Consider the following 27,010-nt stretch of genomic DNA (forward strand, 5'->3'; position numbering starts at 1 on the left):
AACCCCATCTACTTTGAACAAGAGATGATGTGTTGCATTATAAGAAAGCAAATTTGTGAAATCCCTTTGAATTACAGCTTTGATGCTGCTACATTTTTTTAAAGTTTTTATTTATTTTGAGAGAGAGCGAGCAGGGGAGGGACAGAGAAAGGGAGAGAGAGAATCCCAAATCTCAAGCATACTCTACACTGCCAGCAATGAAGCCTGATATGGGGTCGATCCCACAAACCATGACATCATGACCTGAGCCGAAATGGAGAGTTGGATACTCAACTAAGTCACCTAGGCATCTGGATGCTGCTACATTCTTATACTTAGTTTTGTGACATGCCATACTACCTGAACCAGATTATTGGCTACTTGAGAAAGGTACTCTAATTCGTTTAGTTATATACTTTCTTCCTAAACCAGCCTGGCCACTTACCTTTATTCAGTAGGTTTGGATCAAAAACATTTGTGTTATCTCTCAGAATATTTGCACTATTTTTGAAGAGTCGATAAATTTAGCAATATGGTTCACACTAAGATGACCACTCCATTATGTAGCAAGATGTCTCTAAATGTAGTTCTACTAACATGAGGTGAATTTACTGCTTACAGTAAACTGCATTTCTCAGTATCAACAAGATTTCAAAAGTAAGGAGACTGTCATTTGTCAATAATTGCATGAAAGATAAGCAACCTAAAAAGCATAAAATCATCTTAGTACAAAAATGAAGTATTGACTGAATAAAACAGGATTTTGTGGTAATATTTTATGTGCAGGAAAAAAATTGAGATTTGCCCATTTGAAAGGTAAACTAATTATCAAGTCTCAGAAAACTGTTAAGATTTCAATGCTATGTAAAAGTATCTCTTTGATTTAACCAAATAAAAATTCCTGCTATTCAATCATATGGCAAATGTCCTGAAGCAAGTGGTTTCATGAATTCTCAGAAAAAAGAGAAAATTAAAGTTAAAAAGATCAAACACCAAGTGTTCATCAAACCTTTCAGTCAAGAGCCTTTATTAACATGCAAGTATCATTTGCCGCAAGATATACAGTTTTTCCTAATCTTTCAGTTCTACTTCAATATCTTAAACTTAAGGTTACTTCTGGATCTAACACATAAAGTAACCTACTAAAACTGGTCAAAGTTAAACTTTATTCTAGTTGTCACTTTGACCTTTAGAATCATCATTTAGGTTTTTGACATTATTTGTCAGCAAGTAGATAGAATATAATTCTTGTACTTGATAGTCTTCTATACTAAAATATGTACCAGTATGTCTTGAGAAGTTACTAAAATATATGCAATTAACACATTTAATTGCTTTCAGTAAGCTGGAAAGTACAATGTTAGGTCTTCTATGAGGAAAAATTACTTACAGATCTTGGTTATGTTTTTTGTAGGTTCCAGAAAAACTGGTCCATATTAAATCAGTCTTAAAGAACTAAGCTGAAGGCTTAAATATATATCTCCTATAATGATAGTTTGGTCTTACCACTAAGATAGAGATAATAATAAACCCACTCCAGTACTTCTTTTCTCATGCCTAAGCAGAGGTGCTCTGTCATAGTTTTTCTGTTTAGTATAAAAGCTGAATGACCTCTTTGTAGATCTGATTTCAGTAGAAGACCCACAGATTATGGGCATCATACTTATTGGGACATATTTTAATTAATAGAAGATAATTCATATACTATATCAAAGTACATGATAAGATTTGCACTGCATCTCTCCATGTTTTTAATCTTTTATAACATTTCAGCTTGTTGGAGGAAGACTAGAATAGTTCTGAAAAGTCTAGCTTTTAAGAGCCGATTAAAGTCCATAATGAGTCTTTTAAAACATATTTAAATAATCAGAAGTGCAGTCACAACAAGGGACTATGTAAGAATATTGCAAAGGAAGCTTTATAGTCAATGCAGGTACAGTACTTTGGATTGGCCAAAATGCACAATGCACATGTAATCAATCATGTAGTTTACTTGTTGACCATGTGGCTACCGGTTCAAAAAGTGATTGCTTCAAAAGCTGTGCCTAGTAATCTTCCAAAACTGCTTTTAAATAAAGTTCTTAAATTGCAGCAATAAACAAAAAGACAAGATACACTTAAACAATACTGCAGTTTATCAAAAGACACATAAGAAATTTCAACTCTTATGTCTTTGACAGTTATAAAAATCAATGTTTTGGCTAAGTTATAAACATGTTTATAATGCAATTATTTGCATAACTCTAGTAATGCTAACAACGGCTACAAGATCAGGTTTTTGTTTTTTTTTTTTTAAAAAAAAAACACTAAAAACACAAAAATACGTAGCCCCATTATTTACCTGTAGAATGTGTTCATTTATGCTTAAATTTCAGTTTTACTATATCATCACTGCTCTAATTTTAAAAATCACATCCAAAGGATAAGGCAAAACCACCTACGAATTGGCATATTTGTTTATTTCTCAATTTGTGAAAATGTCCTCAATTTGTTGATGTAGCAAACAAATTTCAACTCTGATTGCTATGCAAAAGAACAGAAGATAATCTGCTTTGCAATGAACTTTAAAGTTCAACTGCACACAGGCAACATGCTATATATGAAAAAATTACTAACTGAACTACAGGTATTAAATACTGAAAAAAGTTAACAGTTTATTATAATTTATTTTATTTAACAATCTAGGAAGTTCGCAGCCATCAGCAGTTCCAGTGCAATTTCAGGTGCAATTGGGAATTCAGGAATCTCCGTGGAGCTGTTAGTGTAGCGAACCTTGTAGGTAAAATACATGCATACTTTTGATAGCACATGTGAAGGGATCTCTCTAAAATTGACTTCATTAGTTTCGTTCTCAGCAAACTGACCTGTAAAAGAAAAGAAGTATGTTTGTTATGGGCTGAACTGTGTTCCTTCACAATTCCCATGTTGGGAAGTTCTAACCCTCAGTACTTCTGTGACTATATTTGGAGATAGGATCCTTTTTTCCTCTTTTTTAATTTTTTCTGTGCAGGAAGTATTTTTAAAGAGATAATTAAGGCCAAACAGGATTATCAGGGTGGGCCCTAATCTAATGACTGGTACTGTTATAAGAACAGGAAGTTATAGATCAAAGATGCACACAGAGGGAAGACAATGTGAAGACACAGAGAAGACAGCCATCTAAAGGCAAAGAGAGAGGCCTCAGAAGAAACTAACTCTACCAATACCTTGATCTCAAATTGCTAACGTTCAGAATTATGAGAAAATAAATTTCTATTGTTTAAATAACACAGTCAATGGTACTTTGTTACAGGAGCCCTAGCAAACTAATACAACGTGAGAAGAATAAACCCAACTAGCATCACATGAAATAACTTATTCTGATTTCTGAGTATAAATATAAAAAAGAAATCTTTATTAAGATAGTATTTGAGATTCATCAAGACTAATTTTGAAATTCTAATTTTCTTCCAAGGACTTTGGAAATTTTAGCTTCTCCTAAGAATCATGGTGGCATGATTAAGTAAAGGCGAATAGTATATAAAAAAAGACAATCTTGGGGCGCCTGGGTGGCTCAGTCGGTTAAGCGTCCGACTTTGGCTCAGGTCATGATCTCGCGGTTTGTGAGTTCGAGCCCTGTGTCGGGCTCTGTGCTGACAGCTCAGAGCCTGGAGCCTGCTTCAGATTGTGTCTCCCTCTCTCTCTGCCCCTCCCCCGCTCATGCTCTCTCTCTCTCTCTCTCTCTCTCTCTCTCTCTTAAAAATAAGTAAACATTAAAAAAAAAATTAAAAAAAAAGAGAGACAATCTTTTCGAAGATTCAGTTTAGGGAATCAAGTCTTTATGTATCATCAGGAGCCCTGTGCTATAGTGAATTGCCATATAAAAATAAATAATAAATGTTTCCCCCTTTAGTTTTTAAAAGTGTGATTATGTTCATGAGATCTCCTCATAAGTTACTTTTCTTTGTTTTAGTAACACTTTATGAACTGTTTTTAATGATCTCTCAAAATTTCTTTAGCTATCTAAAGGTTATAGCATTTAGCATTTACTATAGGGATAGAATAGTTTCTTAGCAGTCTAGCACGAGTACTGAATATAAAAAGTAGAAAAATGTACTTTCTGAGAATGTAGTAGTATTTTAAAAGTTTTCTAATAATTGTTGCTTGGGGGTGGGGTGGGAAGAAAAGAGCAGGATTGAATGAGTAACTCACAGCAATGAGGTCAATTTTGGTTTGTCAATGACTAAAATTCTCTTTCTTGAATATACGTACGAAATACTACCAATAGACACTTATTAAGCCTTTGATACTAGACAAACATTAGGGTTTTTTTTTTTTTTGAGGTGAAATTCGTATAACATAAAATTAACCACTTTAGAGCATACGATTCAGTGTACATACACAATGTTGTGCAACCACCACTGCTATCTAGTTCCAGAACATTTTCAGTATCCCAAAATAAAATCCTAAACCCTTTAAGCAGTTATTCCCCATTTTCCCAACCCTCAGCCTCTGGCAAAAACCAATATTTCTGTCTCTATGGATTTATCTATTTTGGATATAAATGGAATCCTACAACATGCGACCTTTTGTATCTGACTCCTTTCACTTAGCAAATTCTGAAGGTGCAAGTATCAGTACCTCATTCTTTTTTATGCAAACATTAGTTCGGGGCTGCAGATATATTAAAGGAGACCACACTTACAAAAAACAAACATCCTTTAATCTTAATTTTTAGTTAAAATTTGTTGGCACCCATGATTTTATTTTTCTAAAGTAAATCCTAGCTCTATCCAGTAGAAAAGTCTAAACTTAATTCATCCCACAAGCAAGGAGTACTGCTAACAACCAGATTGGGGTCCTTAAAGCCCATTTTCCATTAGGAGAAAATGGCTCTTTGGAAAAATGGCTCTTTTCCAGACTGGAGAATTATATACCAAATGAGCCTAGGAAATCTTGTCATTATAGAAAGTAGTACAGCTATCCCAGATTACCAGAGCCAGGTCAAAAGGACACAGAAGCCAACCTGATATGGTTCCTTCTGAATAAAAATGGAGCAAATGGGGGCAATTTCAGCATCAGTGAGGACTACACTAGATTAAAAAAACCTTAAATAATAAAAAGTCACAAGAAAATGAAACACAAAAAAACAAAAAAAACCCAAACACTCTTTGCTACTGGAGGATGCTGAAGAATAATTTCATTACTCAAAAATTATATGTAAACAGAAAAAAATCAAGCACTTATTTTTGCTATACAGAGTATATTTCAGGGTAACCAAATATTTCTTCATAGGAGAATTCTAATAAATGCACAAGAAATGATAAGAATTAGAAAGTCACTGTTTTGTAATTCTAAATGAAGTAAATCTCAGCAGTAATCACAATGAATGCTAAAAGCATCATATGAAAATCTAACTGCAGAACTGTTCAGAGATGAATCAGCTTACTAGCCCTGTAACCTACTAAGCTATCCTGACATTGCTAAAATATTGATACAACAGAAATACAGTAGTACTGCCTATAAAGTATTCTTGCCTAGAAAAATGAGCTGGATTCTAATCAAGCCTCTAGAGTTCTAATTTATAAGCTTACAAAATGAAACATTAAGTCTAATCCAGATGTGAACATTTTACAAATAACTTGGTTCTCCAAAAAGTTCATGGTCTGCAAAAAAAGGGAGAGTGCAGGGGGGACTATCATAGATTTTGCAAGTGAAATGACACTGGCAGGATATATTTGCTTGAAATACTCTTGAAAAAAGTGAGGATGATAGGGGTGCCTGGGTGGCTCAGTGAGTTTAGCGTCCGGCCTTTGATTTCAGCTCAGGTCATGATTTCAGAGTTCAGGAGTTCGAGCCCTACGTCGGGCTCTGCACGGGCAGGGTAGAGCCGGCTTGGGATTCTGTGTCTCTGCCCTTCCCTAGCTCGCGCTCTCAAAATAAATAAACGTTTAAAAAAAAAAAAGTGAGGAAAATAGATGAAATTGGCAAAATATTGATAAAATTGAAGCTGGAGATGACTACATGCAAGTGCATTATACTAATCTCTCTGTATGTTTTAAAATTTCCACAGTAGGGATGCCTGGGTGGCTCAGTCGGTTAAACATCTGACTCTTGGTTTTGGTTCAGGTCACAATCTCACGGCTTGTGAGTTCAAGCCCCACATCGGCTCTGCACTGACAGTGCAATGCCTGCTTGGGATTCTCTATCCCTCTCTGTTTGCGTCCTCTGTCTCTCTCTCACTTAAAAAAAAAAAAAAGGTTAAATAAATAAAAAATTCACAGTAAAAAATATGGAAAAGGAATTACAAGTGACCTTAAATAGAAACAATCAAGAAAACTGAGGGGCGCCTGGGTGGCTTGGTCAGTTAAGCATCCGACTTCGGCTCAGGTCATGATCTCACGGTCCGTGAGTTCGAGCTCTGCATCGGGCTCTGTGCTGACAGCTCGGAGCCTGTTTCAGATTCTGTGTCTCCCTCTCTCTCTGCCCCTCCCCTGTTCATGCTCTGTCTCTCTCTGTCTCAAAAATAAATAAATGTTAAAAAACAAATTAAAAAAAAAGAAAACTAAAAGGCAACCTATGGAATGGGAGAAGATATTTGCAAACGACATATCTGATAGTATCCACAATATATAAAGAACTTATAAAACTCAACACTCAAAAACTGAATAATGTAATTAAAAATGGGCAGAAGACATGAATAACATTTTCCCAAAGAAGACATAGAGATGGCCAACAGACACATTAAAAGATGCTCAACATCACTCATCATCAGGGAAATGCAAATCAAAACTACAATGAGGTATCACCTCACACCTGTCAGAATAGCCCAAGTCAACAACACCAGAAACAGGTAGCTGGCAAGGATGGACAAAGGGGAACCCTCGTGCACTGTTGGTACAAATGCAAACTGGTGAAGCCACTCTGGAAAACGGTATGGAGTTCCCCAAAAACATAAAAATAGAACTACCCTATGATCCAGCAATTGCACTGCTAAGTTTTTACCCAAAGAATACAAAAATACTAACTCAAAGGGATACATGCACCCCAATATTTACAGCTGCATAATCTACAACAGCCGAATTATGGAAACAGCTCAAGTGTCCGTCAAATGATGAATGGATAAAGGAGATGTGGTGTGTGTACGTGTACACACACACACACACACACACACACACACACACTGGAATATTACCAATGAATGAAAGAAGAAAGAAATGAATGAAATCTTGCCATTTGTAACAACTTGGATGGAGCTAGAGTAATACATTATATGAATTAAGTCTGAGAAAGACAAATACCGTATGATTTCACTTATGTGGAATTTAGGAAACAAAACAAATGAGCAAAGGGGAAAAAAAAGAGAAAGAGGCAAACCAAGAAACAGACTCTTAACTATAGAGAACAAAATGATGGTTACAAGAAGGGAGGTGAGTGGGGGGATTGGTTAAATAGGTGATAGGGATTAAGAAGTGCACTTGTGATGAGCACTGGGTATTGTAGGAAAGTGGTGAATCACTATATTGTTCATCTGAAACTAATATTACACTGTGTATTAACTAGAATTTAAAGCAAATCTAAGAAGACCCAAAACAAGTGACCTCAAATAGCCAAAATAATCTTGAAAAAATAAAACACTTCCTCATTTCATAACTTACTACAAAGCTATAGTAATCAAAATACTGTGTATTAGCATAAGGACAGATCAATGCAATGCCACCCCCCCCCCCCCCCGCCCCGGTTCAGCAGGTAGCATGTGACTCTTGATCTCAGGGTTGTGAGTTCAAGCCCCACGTTGGGTGTAGAGATTACTTTAAAAAAAAAAAAAAAAAAAAATCAATGGGGGAGAGTTGAAAGCCCATACATAAACCCATGTGGCTATGGTCAACTGATTTTCAACAAGGGTGCCAAGACCATTAAATGAGGGAAAGAACAGTCTCTTCAACAAATGGTACTAGGATGCCCATATAAGAAAGAATGAAATTGAATCATTACCTCACATCATATACAAAAATTAAGTGAAAATCAAAGACCTAACTGTAAGAGGTAAAATCAGAACTGTTATGGGGCACCTGGGTGGCTCAGTCGGTTAAGTGTCCAACTTTGGTTCCAGTCATGATCTTGTGGTTCACAAGCTTGAGCCCCATGTTGGGCTCTGTGCTGACAGCTTGGAACCTGGAGCCTGCTTCAGATTCTGTGTCTCCCTTTCTCTCTGCCCCACTCCTCTCCCTGCTCGTGCTCTGTCTCTCTCTCTCTCTCTCTCTCTCTCAAAAAAAAATAAACATTAAAAAAAAATCACAACTGTTGTAAGAAAATATTTGCATATCATATCTGATACGGGTCTACTGTCCAGAATTTATAAAAAAAACGCTTACAACTCACTAACAAAAAGACACACAACTGAACTGAAAAATGTGCAACAGATTTGAATAGACATTTCTCCAAAGACGATATACAACTGTATAGCAAACACAAGAAGAGATGTTCAGCACCATTAGTCCCTACGGACGAGTTAATCCAAACTATAATGAGAAACCACTTGATACCCATTAGAATGGCTAGAATCAAAAAAAAAGGGAAAATAAGTGTCAGTGAAAATGTGGAGAAACTTGAATATTCATACAATGATGGTAGGAATATAAAATGGTGCAGCCACTGTATAAAGTTTGGTGTTTCCTCCAAAAGCTGAACACAGAATTATTGTGTGCTCCAGAAATTCAAATCCTCAAGAAAAATTTTAAGGTAAAAAAGAAAAAAAAAAAAAAAAAAACCAAAAACCCCTCAAGGGAAAAAAAAAAAGAAAATGGTAAGAATAGATGTTTGGGAAGTGGTAAATTTCTAAACATAAACTTTATACGTAGTTAGGAGCACACATCACCATCAGAGTCCTACTGTGGTGAAGAAATTAAACATGGAAACTAATGTAGGGAAATGATCCTTCCTATTAGGGTAAATAACTGAAAACAGGAAATGGCAGGAACCAATTTTTCCAATGCAACACAATCATGAAATAATGTTAGAAAAGTTACTGTCTCTTTCCTTTAATGTTATGAATCGCTTAATTCAAGTTAAGAACATACTGAAAGTAAAGATTTATTAACAGAAAATAAAGAAATGTACCTACCTGGGCCACTCAACATGGCTTTTATTGTTCCGGATGTTAGTGCGTGTTCTCTTTTTACAATAAATTCATGACCATCCGAAGATATCAATTTGACATACATGGCATCGGGGCCTTCACAGCCGCCGTAGGTTTTCTCTTCTCCATCTAAAGTAAGTAGTAAAATGATTTTTGAATCACAAAATTAAAATGAACAGGTTTACCAAGGTTAATTTTTGAATAACTCAGACCCAAAACATTTCTGGATGGTAAGATCTACCAAGATTTTAGGTTTTTTTAATTCCTTGTTTTATCATTCTCTAAACATTTTCCAATGTCAGAATAAACTACATTTAAGAATATTATTTTAGATGAAAATTTACTAATATTTTTCAAAGAAGTATTAACAATTTTTTTGTGAACACAGTAACACATTCAAATTTAAAGGCTCAAATAAAATAAGCAAACAGTAAAACTTTAAATCACCTGAAATACTCATCTTAAAAATATGACACATTGTGTGTTTATGAATGAATGTTTATATGTCATGTGAATTCAACTTCCCTGATAAGCTCCTAATTCTAAAAGTTAGGGCTTCCTTTTACTCAGCATCTTGCTCTTGGTCCGTATTAATAATCCAAACATTTTACTGCTGAGTTTAAATTATTGCACGATTGAAGTAATGAATATAGACAAATACCAGTCTTTGAAAATTCCAAGTGGAGGTGAGGACACAGAGCACGTAGATGTTACTCCACTGCCAGCTATCCTCATTGCCACCACAGCTTCTGCCACAGTAGCTAGCTCAATATAACTTTTCTGGGAGTATGCATTTTTGTATATCCCCGTAAGATCTTTCTAACATCTAGAATTCTCACAGTATTGTACTGACAGAATTATTTTTATGGTTACCAATATCTGAAAGAAAATATCTTAAGGCTTATTCTAAAAACTTAAGAAGCCCAAGAAAAAGAGTACAGAGGATAAAACTGGAGTATTCAAGCTATAAACATCCATTTATTTATTCATTAGTAGTTAATTTAAAAATCCTTCCAATTAGGATTAATAAATAAAAAAATCATTAATGTTCGTCTGCTGTCCAAAATGTTTAATCTGAATCTAATCAGGAGTAAACAACCCAGACAAATCTAAATTTTAAATGGTCATCAAAGACCTCACTCCTCACACCCCCAAAAGGAGGGAACTGTTTAGATGAGATTAAAGAGACAAATTAATGCAATACGTGATCCCTGACTGGATATAAAACACAGGCATACCTCAGAGATAACTGTGGGTTCAGTTCTACACCACCACGAAAAAGCAATGCAAGAGTGAGTCAAATCAATTTTCTGGTTTCCCGGTGAATATAAAAGTTTGTTTACAGTATACCATCGTATGCAATAGCATTATATGTAAAAAAAATGTATATATCTTAATTAAAAATACTTTATTGCTAAAAAAAATGCTAACCATTGTCTGAGCTTTCAGTGAGTAGTAATCTTTTTGCTGGTGGAGGTTCATGCCTTGATGTTGATGGTCACTGACTGAGCAGGGTGGTGGTTGCTGAAGGCTGGGGTGGCTGTGGCAATTATATAAAATCAGACAATGAAATTTGCAGCATTGATCAACTCTTCCTTTCAGGAACGATTTCTCTGTAGTACGTGATGCTATTTGACAGCATCTGACCCCAGGAGAACTTCTCTCAAAATTGGAATCAATCTTCTCAAACCCTGCCACTGCTTTATCAACTGAGTTTATGTAATACTCTAAGTCCTTTCTTGTCATTTCAACAACTGTCACAGTATCTTTACCAGGAGTAGATTCCATCTCATGAAACTACTTTCTTTGCTCATCCATAAGATGCAACTCCTCATCTGTTAAAGTTTTATCTTGAAATTGTAGCAATTCAGTCACATCCTCAGGCTCCACTTCTAATTCAAGTTCTTGTTATTTCTACCGAACATCTGCAGTTACTTCCGCCACTGAAGTCTTGTACCCTTCAAAGTCATCCATTAGGGTTGGAATCCACTTTTTATACACTCCTGTTAGTGTTTGTATTTTGACCTCTTTCCATGAATCACACGTGCTCTGAATGGCATCTAGAATGGTGAACCTTTTCCAGAAGGTTTTCAGTTAACTTTGCCCAGATGCATCACAAGAATCACTATCTATGGCAGCTATGTATTTAAGTAACAAGACTTGAAAGTCAAAGTTACTCCTTGATCCATGGGCTGCAGAATGGATGCTATGTTTGCTGGCATGAAAACAACATTAATCTTGTTGCACGTCTCCATAAGAACTCTTGGGTGATCAAGTACGTTGTCAGTCAGTAAGTAGTAGTATTTTGAAAGGAATCTTTTTTCCCTGAACAGGAGGTCTGAAGAGTAGGCTTAAAATATTCAGTAAGCCATGTTGTAAACAGATGTGCTGTCATCCAGGCTTTGTTGTTCCATTTGTAGAGCACAGGCAGAGTAGATTCAGCATGATTCTCAAGGGCTCTAGGATTTTCAGAATGATCAGTGAACATTGACTTCAACTTAAAAGTCACCAGCAGCATTAGCCCCTGACAAGAGAGTCAGCTTGTCCTTTGAAGCCAGGCATTGACTTCTCTCTCCAACAGTCCTAGATGGCATCTTCTTCCAATACAAAGTGTTACATCTCCACTGAAAATCTGCTGTTTAGTGTAGCCACCCTCATTAATTACCTTCGTTGGATCTTCTGGATAACACGCTGCAGCTTCTACATCAGCACTTGCTGCTTCACCTTTACAGTTTTATGTTATAGAGACAGCTTTCCTTAAAACTCATGAGCCAGCTTCTGCTAGCTTCAGACTTTTCTTTTATAGCTTCCTCCCCCTCTCAGCCTTCACAGAATTGAAGAGTCAGGGCCTTGCTCTGGATTAGGCCTTGCCTTAAGGGACTGTTGTGGGTGGTCTGATCTTCTATCCAGACCACTCAAACTTTCTCCATCAACAATAAGGATGTTTCGCTTTATTACTTGTGTGTTCACCGGAGTAGCACTTTCAATTTCCTTCAAGAACTTTTCTTTTGCATTTGCAACTTGGCTAACTGTTGCAAGAGGCCTAGCTTTCAGCCTGTCTCAGCTTTCGACATGCTTTCCTCACTAAGCTTAATCATCTCTTGCTTTTGACTGAAAGTGAGAGATGTGCAAGTCTTCCTTTCACTTGAACACTCAGAAGTCATTGTAGGGTTAATAACTGGCCTAATTTCAATATTTTGTGTCTCAGGGAATAGGGAGGTCTGAGGAGAGAGAGAGAGATGAGGGAATAGCTAGTCGGTGCAGCAGTCAGAACACACACAACATGTATCGATTAAGTTCCCTGTCTTATGTGAGCATGGTTCATAGTATCTCAAAACAATTACAACGGTAGCATCAAAGATCACTGATCACAGATCACCGTAACAAATACAATAATAATAACGAAAAAGTGAAATATTGTGAGATTACCAAAATGTGACAGAGACATGAAATGGGCAACTGCTGTTGGAAAAATGGCACCAATAGACTTGCTCCACACAGGGCTGCTATAAATTCAGTTTGTAAAAACAAAAACAAAAACAAAAAACAAAAAACAAAAAACAAAACCAAAAAACTGCAGTATCTGTGAAGTGCAATAAAGTGAAGCACAATAAAATGAGTTATGTCTATAATGTACCTGCTGTAAAGAACACTACTGAAATAACTGAGAAAATTCTGAATATGCAATGAATTAGGAGATGCCTACTCAAGTATTTGGAGTGAAGTGATACTGCACAACTAAATAAATGGTACAGAAAAAAGCAAGCATGTGTATGTGGATATATAAATACATACATACACATACACACACACACACAGAGAAAGCAAATGTAGCCAAACATTAACAATCACTGAAGGCTATGTAGTGTATGACTCACAATTTTTCATAATAAAAAGCAGGGACATTCATAAAGATGCAAGTAACTTTTAAATTATAGACTACTCAAGCATACAGATATTTAGCAGGTGTTATCAATCCCTTAGAACAAAAATAAAAACAATTATTAATTATTTAAATTTGTAATTCTTGTGTTTTTTTTGCAAGGTAAAGCATTTTATATGCTTGTTGGGAAAGTTTCTAATTTCTTAAGGTGCTATTTCTTACTAGCGATCACAAATATATTTGGCACAAAACATTACTTATCTGCCTTTCAAAAATATGTACAGGCATACCTTGTTTTTAGCAGGTATTATGTTGTGTTTTGTTTTTTATACATAATGTTATTGCACACTTAACAGACCACAGTATAGTATAAACATAACTTTTACAAGCACTGGGAAACCAAAGATCTCATTTGACTAGCTTCATTGCTGTGGTCTGGAACCAAACCCACAATATCTCTGAGGTTTGCCTGCAGTAAGCAGATGCTGTAGATTTAAACAACTAATTTCAGTCTATTCTGATTGCATTCACCAATGTCAAAGGCCTATCTTTGAGAAGACCAGCTTCTACTAGTTGCAATAAAAAATGACTTTTAAGTAACTTACCCATTATGTTCTTATGAAATTCTACTTTACTTCCACAGGAACTTTAGTAGTTTCCTGAAAATATAACAATGCTATTTTAAGATTAATGCTGGAATAACATGTTTTCGCCCATTACTATTTAATATATCCTTGGTATTACAAGTTTAAAAACTCTCTCTCTGCTATGCAGGAGTTTCCCAGCCACCATAAATGGAACAGTATCAAGTTTCTGAACATGGGAGGAAAAGATGATCACCTTCAGAATAGTGGTCTGTATAATTACAGATTTGTTTTTTTCCTTCCCTTTAAGGTAGCTATTCTGACAACAGTTTAAAAAAACAGATGTTGTTCCTTAGGAGTTGAATTGAACTTGAAGGAGATCGTTGACCTTAATCATCTTTGTATACTTGTATCTACTAGATACTAGCAGACACTAAAGCACATATTTGCTAAACCAATGATAACACGATAAATCCAAGGACATGAAGTAGCCTTCAGAAAAATGAAAAAGATAAAGCTTGCCCTCCTCTTATGTAATTGTGCACATTTATAATACATTTCACGGTGGCATCTTTTCTGCAGTCTATGGAAGTTCTAAAGTTTAACAGTGAAGTTGTAGAAAATCTTTAATATTCTGACAAATCTTAAATTTTACAAAGATGAATGCTAAAGGAAAAGGGTTCATGTTTTGAGTAACTTTTTATTTTTATATCATTTCTTCAAGATTTCATTTATACCAGTATTTTTATGTTATTAATGGGAAAACATCCTGTTCTCTAAGAAATTCCTGACCAGTATTTTATCTAGCCTTAAGGGAAGGGCCAAGAAAATGAACCATAACATTTTATAGCAGGAAAGAAACTTGGAGATAACCTATGTAATTCCTCATTTTAAAAAATAGTAACATCACTGATGTAATAAGGGAGTTGAATGATTTGTTCCAGTAATGACAGAGTAAGAGTAGGTAGGAATCAAATCTATTTGTTAGTCTAGAATGCTAAGCATGGATATGTAAGTACCATTTCTAATACGAGATAAGGGCAACAGGGGCAATGTCATATTATTACCAACAAGTTGAGGGCCTGATAAGTGGTAAACATTGCACTACATGCTTTACATACATTATTTTAAAACAACACTTCCACAAGGGTATTATTATTATCATTTTAGAGATGAAGAAACACTAAGAGGCTGCTACTTGCTTAAAGCTTCTACAGCTCAAGTGGCAGCAAGAGGATTTAAACCTAGGTAGGTCTGCTTTAAGGCCTGCACTCCTTTCCATTATTCCATGCTGCTATGGTAAAAAATTCTTGCTCCCATTAAAACTTGTTTTCCACTGCTGCTAGGTAAGAGCTGCTGATAGAAATTCTTAGATACTTATCGAAAGTGTAAGCACTAAAAGCAGTACTCTGCCACTTTATGATAATAATAGCAGATAAAAATTCATTGGTCATTATTACTGTATTCTGTTCATACTGCTTTGTAATCGTTCTAAGAAAACAAAAAAGGAAAAAAATGATAGAAAAGCTAGAGCAAGAACTTCAAGTGCCAACTTTCTATCTGGAAAATCTCCAGAGCCAAACATCTAGGATGTTTACTTAACTAGCAGTAGCTACGCAACCATGCAGTCACATTTTAGAAGCCCTTTGTGTAGCAACAGCTTCTCTATAGACTTCTTAATATAGTAAATCAATTTCACCATTTATTCAAGGGTTAAAGATGGGTGGGTGGGGGAAGAGAAACTCCCCATCACTAACAACAACAACAAAAAAATCCACAGTATATTAACACTAAGAGTTGAGTAAATCCTAATTCTTAGGTAGAAGTTAAAAATATTTAAAGTGTGATTAAATTGGGATGTAACCTACAAATTACCTACATAAGTCTAAGTTTGGGTTTACAACATTCTCAGGGTAAACACTTGAGTGTCTATTCCATAACTGAGCTGAGTTCTGGAAATAAGAATTAGGTAGGTAAACACACGTGGTTGAGCAGTAGGTTGAAAATATTTCTAGGCAAAAGACACAGTATGAACAAAAAGTCCTCAGATATATTGTGCTTTTAGTGTTATATATAAACATTATTCTTTTATAGTTTTTATTTTTTGGGAACCAATAGAAATTCTAGATAAGCCTAGCACCCACAAAGCAATCAGTTTTGAATCTAGTATTACTGAACATTGAAAAGAACTTTGAACAGCTAGCCCATCCTTCAATTTTGAAATGTTACTGCAATCATTTACTATTAAAGGAATTTCTAGACTATATTCTATCTCACTAACCTGTTTATACTTAAGATATCTACTGTTTTCATTACAGTCAGTGTGATAAACATGTTCTAAGTGGCCAGGCAAGTCCCATTTTATCAATACACATTTCTTTTTAGGTGGACTTTTAGATACTTTATAGTTTTTATTATGAATTCTGTCTGTTTTCCTATTATACTTTCTGAAAGGTTATTGCTGGTGTTTTAAAGAAAAGCTTTTAAATCCATTAAAAGTTGATTTGTATCCCATCACCTATGCAGAACTCTCTTATTAGTACTAATAGTTTTTTAACTGATTGACTTAGGTTATTAAGTAGATGACAGCAACAGCTACAAATCTATTTTTTGTATGTCTCTTTACATTCAGTATTTACTTGGAAAAAGTAATAAGGTTAGACATCTGATACCATTCATAAAAAATATGCTACAGATTAAAGAAACAAATATAATAAAACTCACTGAACTCTGGAAAAATAACAGAAGAAAAAAATAAAAATAGCTCATAGACCTGTACAAAAAAAATGTTTGATCCCAACAGTAATCACCAAACACCCAAACTAAAACACTAAAATGTGCTAAGAATCAAGTGGTGCAGAAGAGGAAGAGGATAATACTAAATATATAGCACAAGAGTTTTTGGAAGGCGCAGCATAATCATCAGGAGGCTAGCAATAATTCTCCTTCTTGGTATCTATTTTAGAGAAACACTAGCTTGTGCACAAAGGCAAGGAGAAGAATATTGACTGTAATACATGCACAAATGAAACATTGAAAAAACCGCTGAAAAGTTCCCAATTAGGGAATGACCTAAATAAAAATAGTATATCTACAATTATTGATAGTTATTATGGGCAGTGAAAGAGAATAAATTAAATCTATGTATGTATGAAATACCACCAAGATTTTTTATTTTAAAAAAAAAAATTTTTTTTTTTTTTAACGTTTATTTATTTTTGAGACAGAGAGAGACAGAGCATGAACAGGGGAGGGGCAGAGAGAGAGGGAGACACAGAATGTCTTCTGTGGAGACACAGAAACGGACTCCAGGCTCTGAGCTGTCAGCACAGAGCCCGACGCAGGGCTCGAACTCGCGGGGCTTGAACTCACGGACCATGAGATCATGACCTGAGCCGAAGTCGGATGCTCAACCGACTGAGCCACCCAGGCGCCCCAAGATTAATTTTTTAAAAAGCAGATTAGAATGATAGGTATAGTTTGGTGCCATTTATGTAAAACAAGTGGCTTCTTGCCTATTAATTATGTTTTCTGCAGAATAAATAAAATGCACAAAAATACACGTTCAAAGTGTAAATAACTAGGAAACTGTAACTTTTTAAAAAGAAAACTATGGTTTAAATTTGTTTTTAAAGTTTATTTTGAGGAGTGCCTGGGTGGCTCAGTCAGTTAAGCGTCCCACTTTGGCTCAGGTCATGATCTCACAGATTGTGGGTCTGAGCTCCAGGTGGGGCTCTGTGCTGACAGCTTAGAGCCTGGAGCCTGCTTCCAGTTCTGTGTCTCCCTCTCTCTGTGCCCCTCCCCTGCTGGTGTGTGAGCAGGGAAGGGCAGAGAGGGAGAAAGAGAATCCCAAGCAGGGTGAGCCCTGTCAGTGCAGAGCCAGACCAGGGGGCTTGAAACATGAAGTGTGAGATCATGACCCGAGCCAAAATCAAGAGTCACCAACTGAGCTTAACCAACTGAGCCACCCAGGCGCCCTAAATTTGATTTTTTAAAAAGAAACAAATAAACGTATAGAACCAAACAGCTCATAAGGGAACAATGGTCAGCCTGATGATTAGTTCCTAACTATATGTAAAAATATGATTCATTTGGAAAACAAAGTAATACAAATTGACAGAAGTTAGAAGGCAATTCCAATTTGTAATAACACATCAAAATATCCTGCCCGAATGTGCTTATAGTGTCACTGGATGTATGTCTCTCAAGAGGAGTTAGAATTTCTCATTCTGGCCTATTTAACTTATAACAATGCTCCTATATCTAATTCTTGCATAGACTCTCCTAATACTTTTAGCAAATAGTACTACTCCTCTCCCATTTTTCCTCCATTGTGGAATTTATAGTTTTCTTTACTATTAGATGCAAATGCTTCAAAGTGTGTCTTTTTAGATACATTTTGTCTTGCTTACTAACTGTAAGTTTCCACAAGGCAAGATTCTCTCTTTATGACCCAGGTATCCAACACAATGGTAATTATGTAATGTTAACAGGGTGAAACTTCATACAATAGTGTATATCTGGCCACAGACACAGATATTAATATTCTGAGCTTTCTGACAGAATAAGGTTATTCAAAGGTACAATTCTTTTGACCAAGATCGATTACTTTTATGTTTTCCCATGATGTTGGCATTGAATAAACTTACAGAACTTTTAGACAACCATCGTGAAAACTATTCTATTTAAGTTTATTGAAACATTTTGGGCTATACTGAGGGGAGGGGGTGACGAAGGAAGGAGATGGTATTCCATCTTTCACGATAAAATTTAGTCAATATGAATTCTTGGTTCTTTTTTTTTTTTTTTTAATTTTTTTTAACGTTTATTTATTTGAGAGACAGAGCATGAACGGGGAGGGTCAGAGAGAGGGGGACACAGGATCCGAAGCAGCTCCAGGCTCTGAGCCGTCAGCCCAGAGCCCGACGCGGGGCCCGAACTCACAGACCGCGAGATCGTGACCTGAGTCGAAGTCAGACGCCCAACCGACTGAACCACCCAGGCGCCCCAGAATTCTTGGTTCTTAAAATAATTTTTATTTTAAAGACTTCAAGGACATAGGTCACAGCCACATTTTATGAAATTATGATAACCAAAACGCCAGTCTCACAATTTTGCACTGACTACCACAAATTGTTAATTATAAATGCAAGTGTATGAAACATATATTTCTGTACACGATTTCTAGAATTTTATGTTTCCTGGAACGAATTCAGTTATCTGAAAATGTTGTGTTTGATAATGTCCTCAAATCTCCTGGGGTTAAAATGTGCTTCCAAACATCCCTGAGTTTAAGAACAAGTTTTGTTCTCAGTGGCTGTCTACACACACTAACACTAGCTCAAAGAGGGTAGTTCTTTGCCTTTACTAAGGGAATCTATTAGGTCATTTAAAGTAAAAGCACTGACCTCCATTTTCAATCTATTTCTGATAGTTAACAATTAGTCACAGCCTAATTGTTGTCCTAAATGGTCAAGTTTTTACTATTAAAATAATAACTCACCTAATAATACTCAGTAATCAACTGCATTATAATATTCCATCAGCAGGGCTTCATTTCTAGAAACAAACCCTCACAAATGTCTGCCCTATGTTCTGCCTGTTGTGAACTATGGGCCTTTAGGAATCTAGATTAGAAGAGATCCTTCTGATATTTAAGAACTCTATTTTAGACTCACCCCAAATGACCAATCAGAAATATTACATAGGGTGATGCAGACCACAGCAATCATTACAGTGATGTTAAGTGGACTTCAGATCACTGTGAATGATGGTTCTCAGTTACTTATGTTTTGGTAAGTTATAGCTTACTAATTTACAAGTGGCAAACTGATAAACAAGTCTTTCCTAAATCCTCACACTTGATTTCTAAGTATTCATCCAAGAAATAACTTGCCCACAAAATAATCTTGTACAGAGCGCCTGGATGGCTCAGTCGGTTAAGCGTCTGACTTGGGGTCAGGTCATGATCTCGTGGTTTGTGAGTTTGCGCCCAGCACTGGGCTGACAGTGTAGAGCCTGCTTAGGATCCTCTGTCCCCCTCCCTCTCTACCCCTCCCCTGCTCGTGTATGCACATGCGCTCTCTCAAAAATAAATAAACATTAAAAAAGAAAAAAGAAAAAAATGTTTTATGGAAGTGTCTAGAGCAGCTTTATTCAAAACAAATGAGAAACTATTCTGATGACACATAAGCCGTGATATATGTGTACAGAGGAATACCATTCGTAACAACAAGGGATGATCTACTGGTACACAAGACATAGGTGAATACTAAAAATATTATACTGAATGGAAAAACAAAAAAGTACATACTGCATTATTCCATTTATATGAAATTCTAGAACAGGCAAAATGAATTATGGTGATAGATCAGTGGTTGCTTCTGAAGGAACATGAGGCAACTTTCTGGAAAATTAAATGGTACACTATTTCAGGGTATGTCAATTAATCTCAATTAAAATAAGGTTAGAGTAAGATTTTTAAAAAAATATATTGATTTTTCTTAAATTTAGGTATCTTTCATTGTAAAGATATCAATCCAGAATGGTTTTGTCTCATTAACCTTTCAAAAGATACTGATGCTGATAATAAAACTAATCCAAATTCTCTAGATTTGCAGATGCTAATAGAGAAGGAGTAGGACTTTGGGAGTCCTAAAGAAGTAAATCTTGGACTATGAATCTCTTAAGTGAATGGCCACAAAAGGAAAGTAGGTTTTGATCTGGGTCTCAATGTAAGGAGGTATTTTTACCAAGCAGAACTGGAAGGAAATCCAAGCAAAGTAAACAGTATAAGCCAAATCAGGAGAGAGGTGGGAAAGGCCTTCATACAAAGTAGAAGTGTCACTGGAAGTCCACATCTAAATTTCTGCTCTCCAAATTTCTATCTTGAGACCCTGATAAATTAAAGTGATAATACTTGTTTATCTCCCAAACACAATGGGCTAAACTGTGTCTAAAAGTCCCTTCCAGAGCCACTATTTCATGACTATACCCATCTGAAATTCTTCATCCCTCTACAAACGCCTGTAACTCCAATTTCCCATCTTTATTCAACAGAGTTGTTGCGGTCACACACCAGAGCACTTAAGGACTCCAGAGCGCTACGTGCTTCGACGGAGTCTGTCTTCCTCACTCTTGTAAACTACCTAAACTCCCTCTTAGACAATGATCTCCAAACTCCTTTGTTTTGGTTTAAAAAGGTTTGAGCAAATATTCCCACTATATACTCTCTAATTACAGATTCTACATATTATAAATTGATTTAAAAGAACCCTTAGAATAATGGGCCAAAAACAAATATAAAAAACAAATAGAAAACAAGTTCTGACCTTGCTTAATCCCACTGAATTCATCAGGATTGGCACCATGCACATCTCACAGTCTTTATACCTTAAGTCCCTGCCCTCCCCTCTGATGTATATGCCCGCCCACATCCCAATCCCGGGCAAACCCAATTCTCTGCCTAGCTCAAGCCTCAACCAAGAGATGGATGTGGCTGGAAAAAAGACACAACCATTTTGACTGACCTCAACTTTAAATGTGTGACCACACACTTTAAATAGGCACCTGGCATTGTAGTGATCCTGGTAGTAAACTGGCTTTTCTACTCTGAAAAAAAATCCTAGCTTCTCCTAAACCTCCAACACCTTCTCCTTGCTGCCCTGACAAATTTACTTATTTTATCAAGAAAACAGAAAGATATCACTTCAATTACCTTGTCTTTCTACCTTCATTCTACTTGCATGTATATACCATCTCTTCTGTCTACCCTCCTGTTTCAAAAGCTGAAAAACCATTCTTCCTGGGGCACCTGGGTGGCTCAGTTGGTTGAGCATCCGACTCTTGGTTCAGCGCAGGTCATGATCTCATGGTTCATGGGTTCAAGCCCCACATAGGGCTCTGTGTTGACAGGGTATAGCATGCTCAGGATTCTGTCTCCCTCTCTCTCTGCCCCTCCCCCACTGGCTCTCTATCTTGCTCTCAAAAATAAATAGGGGCACCTGGGTGGCTCAGTTGGTTAAGTGTCCCACTTTGGCTCAGGTCACGATCTCAGGGTCTGTGAGTTCAAGCCCTGTGTAGGGATCTGCGCCAACAGCTCAGAGCCTGGAGCCTGCTTGGATTCTGTCTTCCTCTCTGTCTCTGGCCCCTCCCTCACTTGTGTACATTTTCTCTCTGTCTCTCTCTCTGTCTCTCTCAAAAATAAACATTAAAAAAAATCCTTCTTATCTAAGGCCAAGCCTTCCATGTAAGCACACCTCTCCAAGGACTTTGTTCTATTAGTCCTACCAAATTCCTATACACATCAAAATGCTGTAACATCATTACTACCATCCACATCTCCTTAACCTACTCTTTTTTTTTTTTTTTTTTTAGTTTTTTTTAACGTTTATTTATTTTTGAGACAGGGAGAGACAGCATGAATGGGGGAGGGTCAGAGAGAGAGGGAGACACAGAATGTGAAGCAGGCTCCAGGCTCTGAGCTGTCAGCACAGAGCCCGACGCGGGGCTCGAACTCACGGACCGCGAGATCATGACCTGAGCCGAAGTCGGATGCTTAACCGACTGAGCCACCCAGGTTACTTGTCTAGTTGTCATCTCTTAGCAGGGTTTTACAGTTGGCTACTACCTCCTTCCCAAAACAGTTTCTTCCCTCAATGTTAGAGATGCCACATCCTCCTGCCTTTTCTGCTTCTATCACTGTTTGCTCCTCTTCTGACCAGAGTACTCCCAGTCATCTGCCCTCTTCTCCATTAACACTCTCCACTTGATGTCCTCTGGTCCACAGGTTTAAATATTACCTATAAAATATGACTCTGCCCCCACGCAATAGTTGTACATATCCAACTTGCCTACTTGCACACATTCTGAGCTGTACAATAATTATCAAACTCCTGACTTATTCCTTTACAAAATTCCAAGTTTATTCCTCAGAAACCAGTGTACCCTCTTGTCTTCCTCATCTGAGTAAATGGCACTACTGGTCACACAGATGCTCAGCAAAACTGTTGATTCCTCAAATTTTGTTCTGTCTTAGGGTGAAGGCAAGACCCACCTGGCTCTGTCTTCAAATGATATTCCAAATCAGACCATTTCTACTAACTTCCACACCACATCTCTAGTTCAAGGTACCATATCTCAGTTGGACTACTACTACAAGCCTCCTTAGGAGCTGGTTTCCCCACTTTCCTCCAACATGGTCTATTTGCCACCCAGTAACTAGTTATCGAAAGCCTAAGTCAGATGTTACTCCCCTGCACAAAATCCTCTAATGGCCTCTCATCACAAACAGAAAAAGGACTATAAAGTTGCATCTTATTTAATCTTTACTATTCTGATTTTCATCTTCCATCATTCTTGCCTCACTATGCTCCAGCTATACTGGCCTTCTCTGTATTATAATAGGTCAAGTTCATTCCCCTCTTAAGGTCTTTGCATTTTGCAGTTACTGCTATCTTAAAAGCTCTTCCCTCAGATTTTCCTCATCATTTAGGTTGTCCAAGCAAAACTATCAACTCCTCAGAGAGGCAGATCTTCCTTGCTGACTCCCCTATCAAATTTGAAACCCTTACCCTGGTCACCTAGTTTACCCTAACTCTAATCTTGATATAATCTCTTCACATCTATCACCACTTGAAACTATATTTCCTTATATATATACTTATTGTATCTCTGCTTTCCCCAAGCTTCATCATAAGGGCAGGACTATAGCAGGCCTGGCGTATAGCAGATGCTTGATAAATATTTTTCTTTTTTTTTTTTTTTGATAAATATTTCTTGAATGAAAGGTAATATTGTTTTCTTAATTTCAAGGCTTGAAATTTCAGGTATGACTAGATGGGCTTTTTCTGATCTTAAATTTTTTTTTTAATGTTTATTTATTTTTGACAGAGAGAGAGAGAGAGAGAGACAGAGCACGAGTGGGGTAGGGGCAGAGAGAGAGGGAGACAAAATCGAAAGCAGGCTCCAGGCTCTGAGCTGTCAGCACAGAGCCTGATGCGGGGCTTGAACTCACAGACTGCAAGATTGGACGCTCAACCGACTGAGCCACCCAGGCGCCCCTTTCTGATCTTATTTAATAATGGAACAGTAAACTTTTTTTTTTAATTTTTTTTGGAGAGAGAGACACATGCAAGAGTGGAGGTGGTATGGTACAGAGAGAGAGAATCTTAAGCAGGCTCCATCCCCAGCACAACACAGGGCTCGATCTCAGGACCCTGAGATCACCATCTGAGCCTAAATCAAGAGTCATATGCTTAACCAAATGAGCCACACAGGTGTCCCTGGAACAGTAAACGTTTACTACAAGTGAGCCAAAATGCATTTAGACAGATCAATGTAAATGCAAAGAGTTTCCAGATTATTTTATAGTACTGAAAAACCTATTTAAGGAAAAAATACCAAAGAAAGTACTTTATAAGGTACACTCAAATATTACTTTAAAACTAGAAAAAAAGAAAAACTTGATATATAGGGGTGTGTAGATGTGTCAGTCGGTTAGGTGTCTGACTTCAGCTAAGGTCGTGATCTCACAGATGGTGAGTCTGAGCCCCGCCTTGGGCTCTCCACTCTCAGTGCTGAGTCGGCTCCGGATCATCTGTCTCCCTCTCTATCTGCCTCTCCTCCACTCACCCTCTCAAAGATGAATAAACATAAAAAAGAAAAAAAAAACCAAAAAACAGAACTTGATATATAGGGTTGACTATAACCTCTGGCTACTAACTACTAATTACATTACACAATTACCATAATGTAATGAAACCGGCAGCTGAGTTGAAATAAACTTAAAAAAATATGTATATATATTTTGAAATCGTAGTTACTAAATACATTTCATAAGGGAAAAAAGAATGACCATTTAAAAACTAATAATGAACCCCAAATCATTACTTGGTAATTAGCAATAAATATCCACGATGACAGGGATCATAGCTGTTTTCTTACCATTGTATCTCTAGAATGAATGAATCCACCTGTGATGTTTCAACATCATGAATTATAATGTAAGCAAGATCAGCAATTTATCATCTTAGTCTACCATACACTAAAGGAAACAACTATTTGGGGGGTCAAAAAGCAAATTTGGCAGTTTTCATATAAGGATTTTAAAACTCAAACTAAAGGATTTCGGTTGTTCCGTACTCTGAAGGTGATGCAAAGTAGAAATGCTCGCACTAATGACATGAATTCCACAGCTACAGATTACTAAAGAGATTTTAGTTCCGTAAGAGACATTCAGCGGCCGCCGTACTAGATACGTTTCAGAAAAACTGAAGGTAGATGCACGACAGTTTCAAACTACCAAGTCGGGTAGAGATCGACCGACAAGTTGCCCAGAAGGTAAACTTGTCGGGGTCCTGCAGCTGGAAAGAGGGGGACGGTGACTGTGAAAGACTGTGAGAGTCACTCCTGTGACTGGGGACGGACTCCAAGAAAAGGACTTATCCGAGTGCACCCGAGGAAAGCAAAAAGGGAAAGCGACAGGGCTGCCATGCTCCTAACTCCACCCTCCCCGCGCTCAGCCCGGGGAAGGCCCAGACACGCTGGCGACCGCCCCTCCTTCTCCCTCTTCCAAACCCACCGAGAGGCGCCTAGAAAGGTCCCGCCGCCCTCTTCTCCCCTCCCCCAAACCAGGAGCTGAGGAGGCCCGGGGAGGTTAAGAGCTTCCGTTCCTTCCCCGCCCAAATGGGAAGGGGTGGGAAGTGGGACTGTGAGCGCGCCCAGTACAAGCCTTCCTCGTTCTCCATACGAATCTGGAGCTCCGTTCCCATCCCAGCCCAAGACTCACTCGTCAGCCCTGAAGCCACCGCAGCCACCGCGCCGGGTCCCCGCGCACCGCCACAGCCCCTACTCCAGGGCCACCCCCCCACCCCCAGCTGCCTGCCGCCGTGGGTTCCGGGGCAGTTGGAGGAATCACTTCCGCCGGGTCATGGACGCTTTCTACACCGCGCGGGAGATCGGTACCTGGTAAGGCAGGGACGCAGTCTATTGCCGGCTTCCGTGCACAGGAAGTGCGCACGCCCTCCTCCCTACTCCTACAGTACCACTGACCGCGGTCATTTGCAAATCTCAACCAATCGGATTCTGAGTCTCTGATTCCCAGCATGCAACGCCGAGCCTGATCTGATTTCCGCAGGGACATCATTCTGAAAGAGATGCTCGGAGTTCCGTCGCAGTACTGCATCCTGGGATTTGTAGTTACTCTGGCAGGTACTCTCCACGGCAGCACTACAGCCTGGGACTTGTAGTTTCTCACATTGGATGTTAAGATTTTTGGTAATTTTAGAGGTTGTCTCTGCCTCTGGTTTGGGGGTACTTGTGGGGGCTTGGAGATTACAGACAAAAAAATTGCAAAGTGGAAGTGCGGTTTCTATGTTAACAAGATCGTGGTCTTTAAAAAGCAGCATCTGTCTTTTGTGAAAAGTTGCTAGAGCATCTCAACTGTTCACGCAATCGGGTGGCCTCATTTCCTCCCTTTCAGACACCGATTACTGAAAACTAATCACGTCCTCACCCCCAGGGTTGGGGCTTTTCCCCCTCCCCACAAAACCCTCCCTGCATTCCCCTCCCAGCCCGGGGTTGTTCAGCTGTCCTGAATTCTGAGATCTTTCACAGAGATTCCAGGCGTCTGGCGCGGATACTGAATTCTGAGACCTTCTTTAACACTCCATGCTCTCTCTGCCCCAGCATCCTTCCTCTCTCGCTCTGTCAGTCGGCCTATCCTTTTTACTTGCTTTGCTGTGGTTAAATTCAGGCACCCTTCCAGAAAAGCTGAAACAGCTAAATAAAGTTTGCACTTTGTTTACGGGCCGTGGCACGCAGGGAATGTAGGGCCAAGACACTCACCATTACAAGTTGCTCAACTAGGCGCTTGTTGTGTTAACAATATACACGAAAGGAAAATAGATACAGGCGATCCAGTTTGTTGACCTAATTAATAACTTTCGGCTGAAACACATGTTTTATTGATTTGGCAGATAAAAGTTCTTGCTTTTTGCAAACAGATTGTTCTGTGTTACTTTTCAAAGACTTTGCAAAAATCATTTTTGGAAGTTTTTGGTTTTGATGGTAGCTCAGAATAGAGTTTGGCAGGAAGGAGGGGCAATGGGGTGAGGAGCGGAGGCTGTGAGCTCATTTTCAATCAGACTTTTCCTCCTTTACTTCAGAAGTGTTTTCTCCCCTTCTGTCTTCCTCTTTTTCTCATTGCATTATCACCCTCTAAAGGATCGTTATATTCGTTGCTTAGAGAATGATAGAATTTTCCAGATGAGGATACTGAGGCTAGCTAATGCCAGATTTAGGGCTAGAACCTAGTCTAGGATAAATTTTTATTTACATAGTCAATATAAAAGCTTACTGTGCTTATTATATTGCTTATTATGAAAAAATATAGATTGCAGATAAGTTTTTTTCCATGCATTTTTACATAATCATACTGTGTATATG

At 37.8% G+C, this 27,010-nt stretch overlaps 1 protein-coding gene and 1 long non-coding RNA gene across 4 annotated transcripts in view; one reads left to right on the forward strand and one right to left on the reverse strand.

Moving 5' to 3' along the window:
• The window catches only part of LOC131495080 (uncharacterized), a 54,578-nt gene extending 40,291 nt beyond the window's left edge, over nt 1–14,287 (forward strand). The window contains exon 5 of the long non-coding RNA XR_009253745.1: nt 13,755–14,287. This is a non-coding gene — a long non-coding RNA (uncharacterized LOC131495080). The remainder of the gene's footprint in view (nt 1–13,754) is intronic.
• Nucleotides 979–25,634, reverse strand: ELOC (elongin C). Of its 3 annotated transcripts, none has more exons than XM_058699875.1 (4): nt 25,529–25,634; nt 13,586–13,639; nt 9,083–9,226; nt 979–2,843 (listed from the first exon to the last, which is right to left on the reverse strand). In XM_058699875.1, the coding sequence occupies exons 2-4, from the start codon at nt 13,587–13,589 to the stop codon at nt 2,653–2,655; spliced, it is 339 nt and encodes a 112-aa protein (XP_058555858.1). In that variant the 5' UTR covers nt 13,590–13,639; nt 25,529–25,634; the 3' UTR covers nt 979–2,652. The 3 variants fall into 3 exon arrangements, with proteins under 3 accessions (XP_058555858.1, XP_058555857.1, XP_058555859.1); XM_058699874.1 differs by lacking the exon at nt 25,529–25,634 and adding an exon at nt 25,353–25,502; XM_058699876.1 differs by lacking the exons at nt 13,586–13,639; nt 25,529–25,634 and adding an exon at nt 10,529–11,248.
• Nucleotides 25,635–27,010: the final 1,376 nt, after the last annotated feature.

The sequence above is a fragment of the Neofelis nebulosa genome, chromosome 14, assembly GCF_028018385.1.
Source record: "Neofelis nebulosa isolate mNeoNeb1 chromosome 14, mNeoNeb1.pri, whole genome shotgun sequence".
In the NCBI taxonomy this organism is placed as follows: Eukaryota; Metazoa; Chordata; class Mammalia; order Carnivora; family Felidae; genus Neofelis; species Neofelis nebulosa.

Excerpts from the sequence above, each read along its gene's own strand:
- ELOC (XM_058699875.1), bottom strand. Across the intron at positions 2,844-9,082 it reads AGCCATGTTGAGTGGCCCAG|GTCAGTTTGCTGAGAACGAA; the intron begins GTAGGTACATTT and ends TTTCTTTTACAG.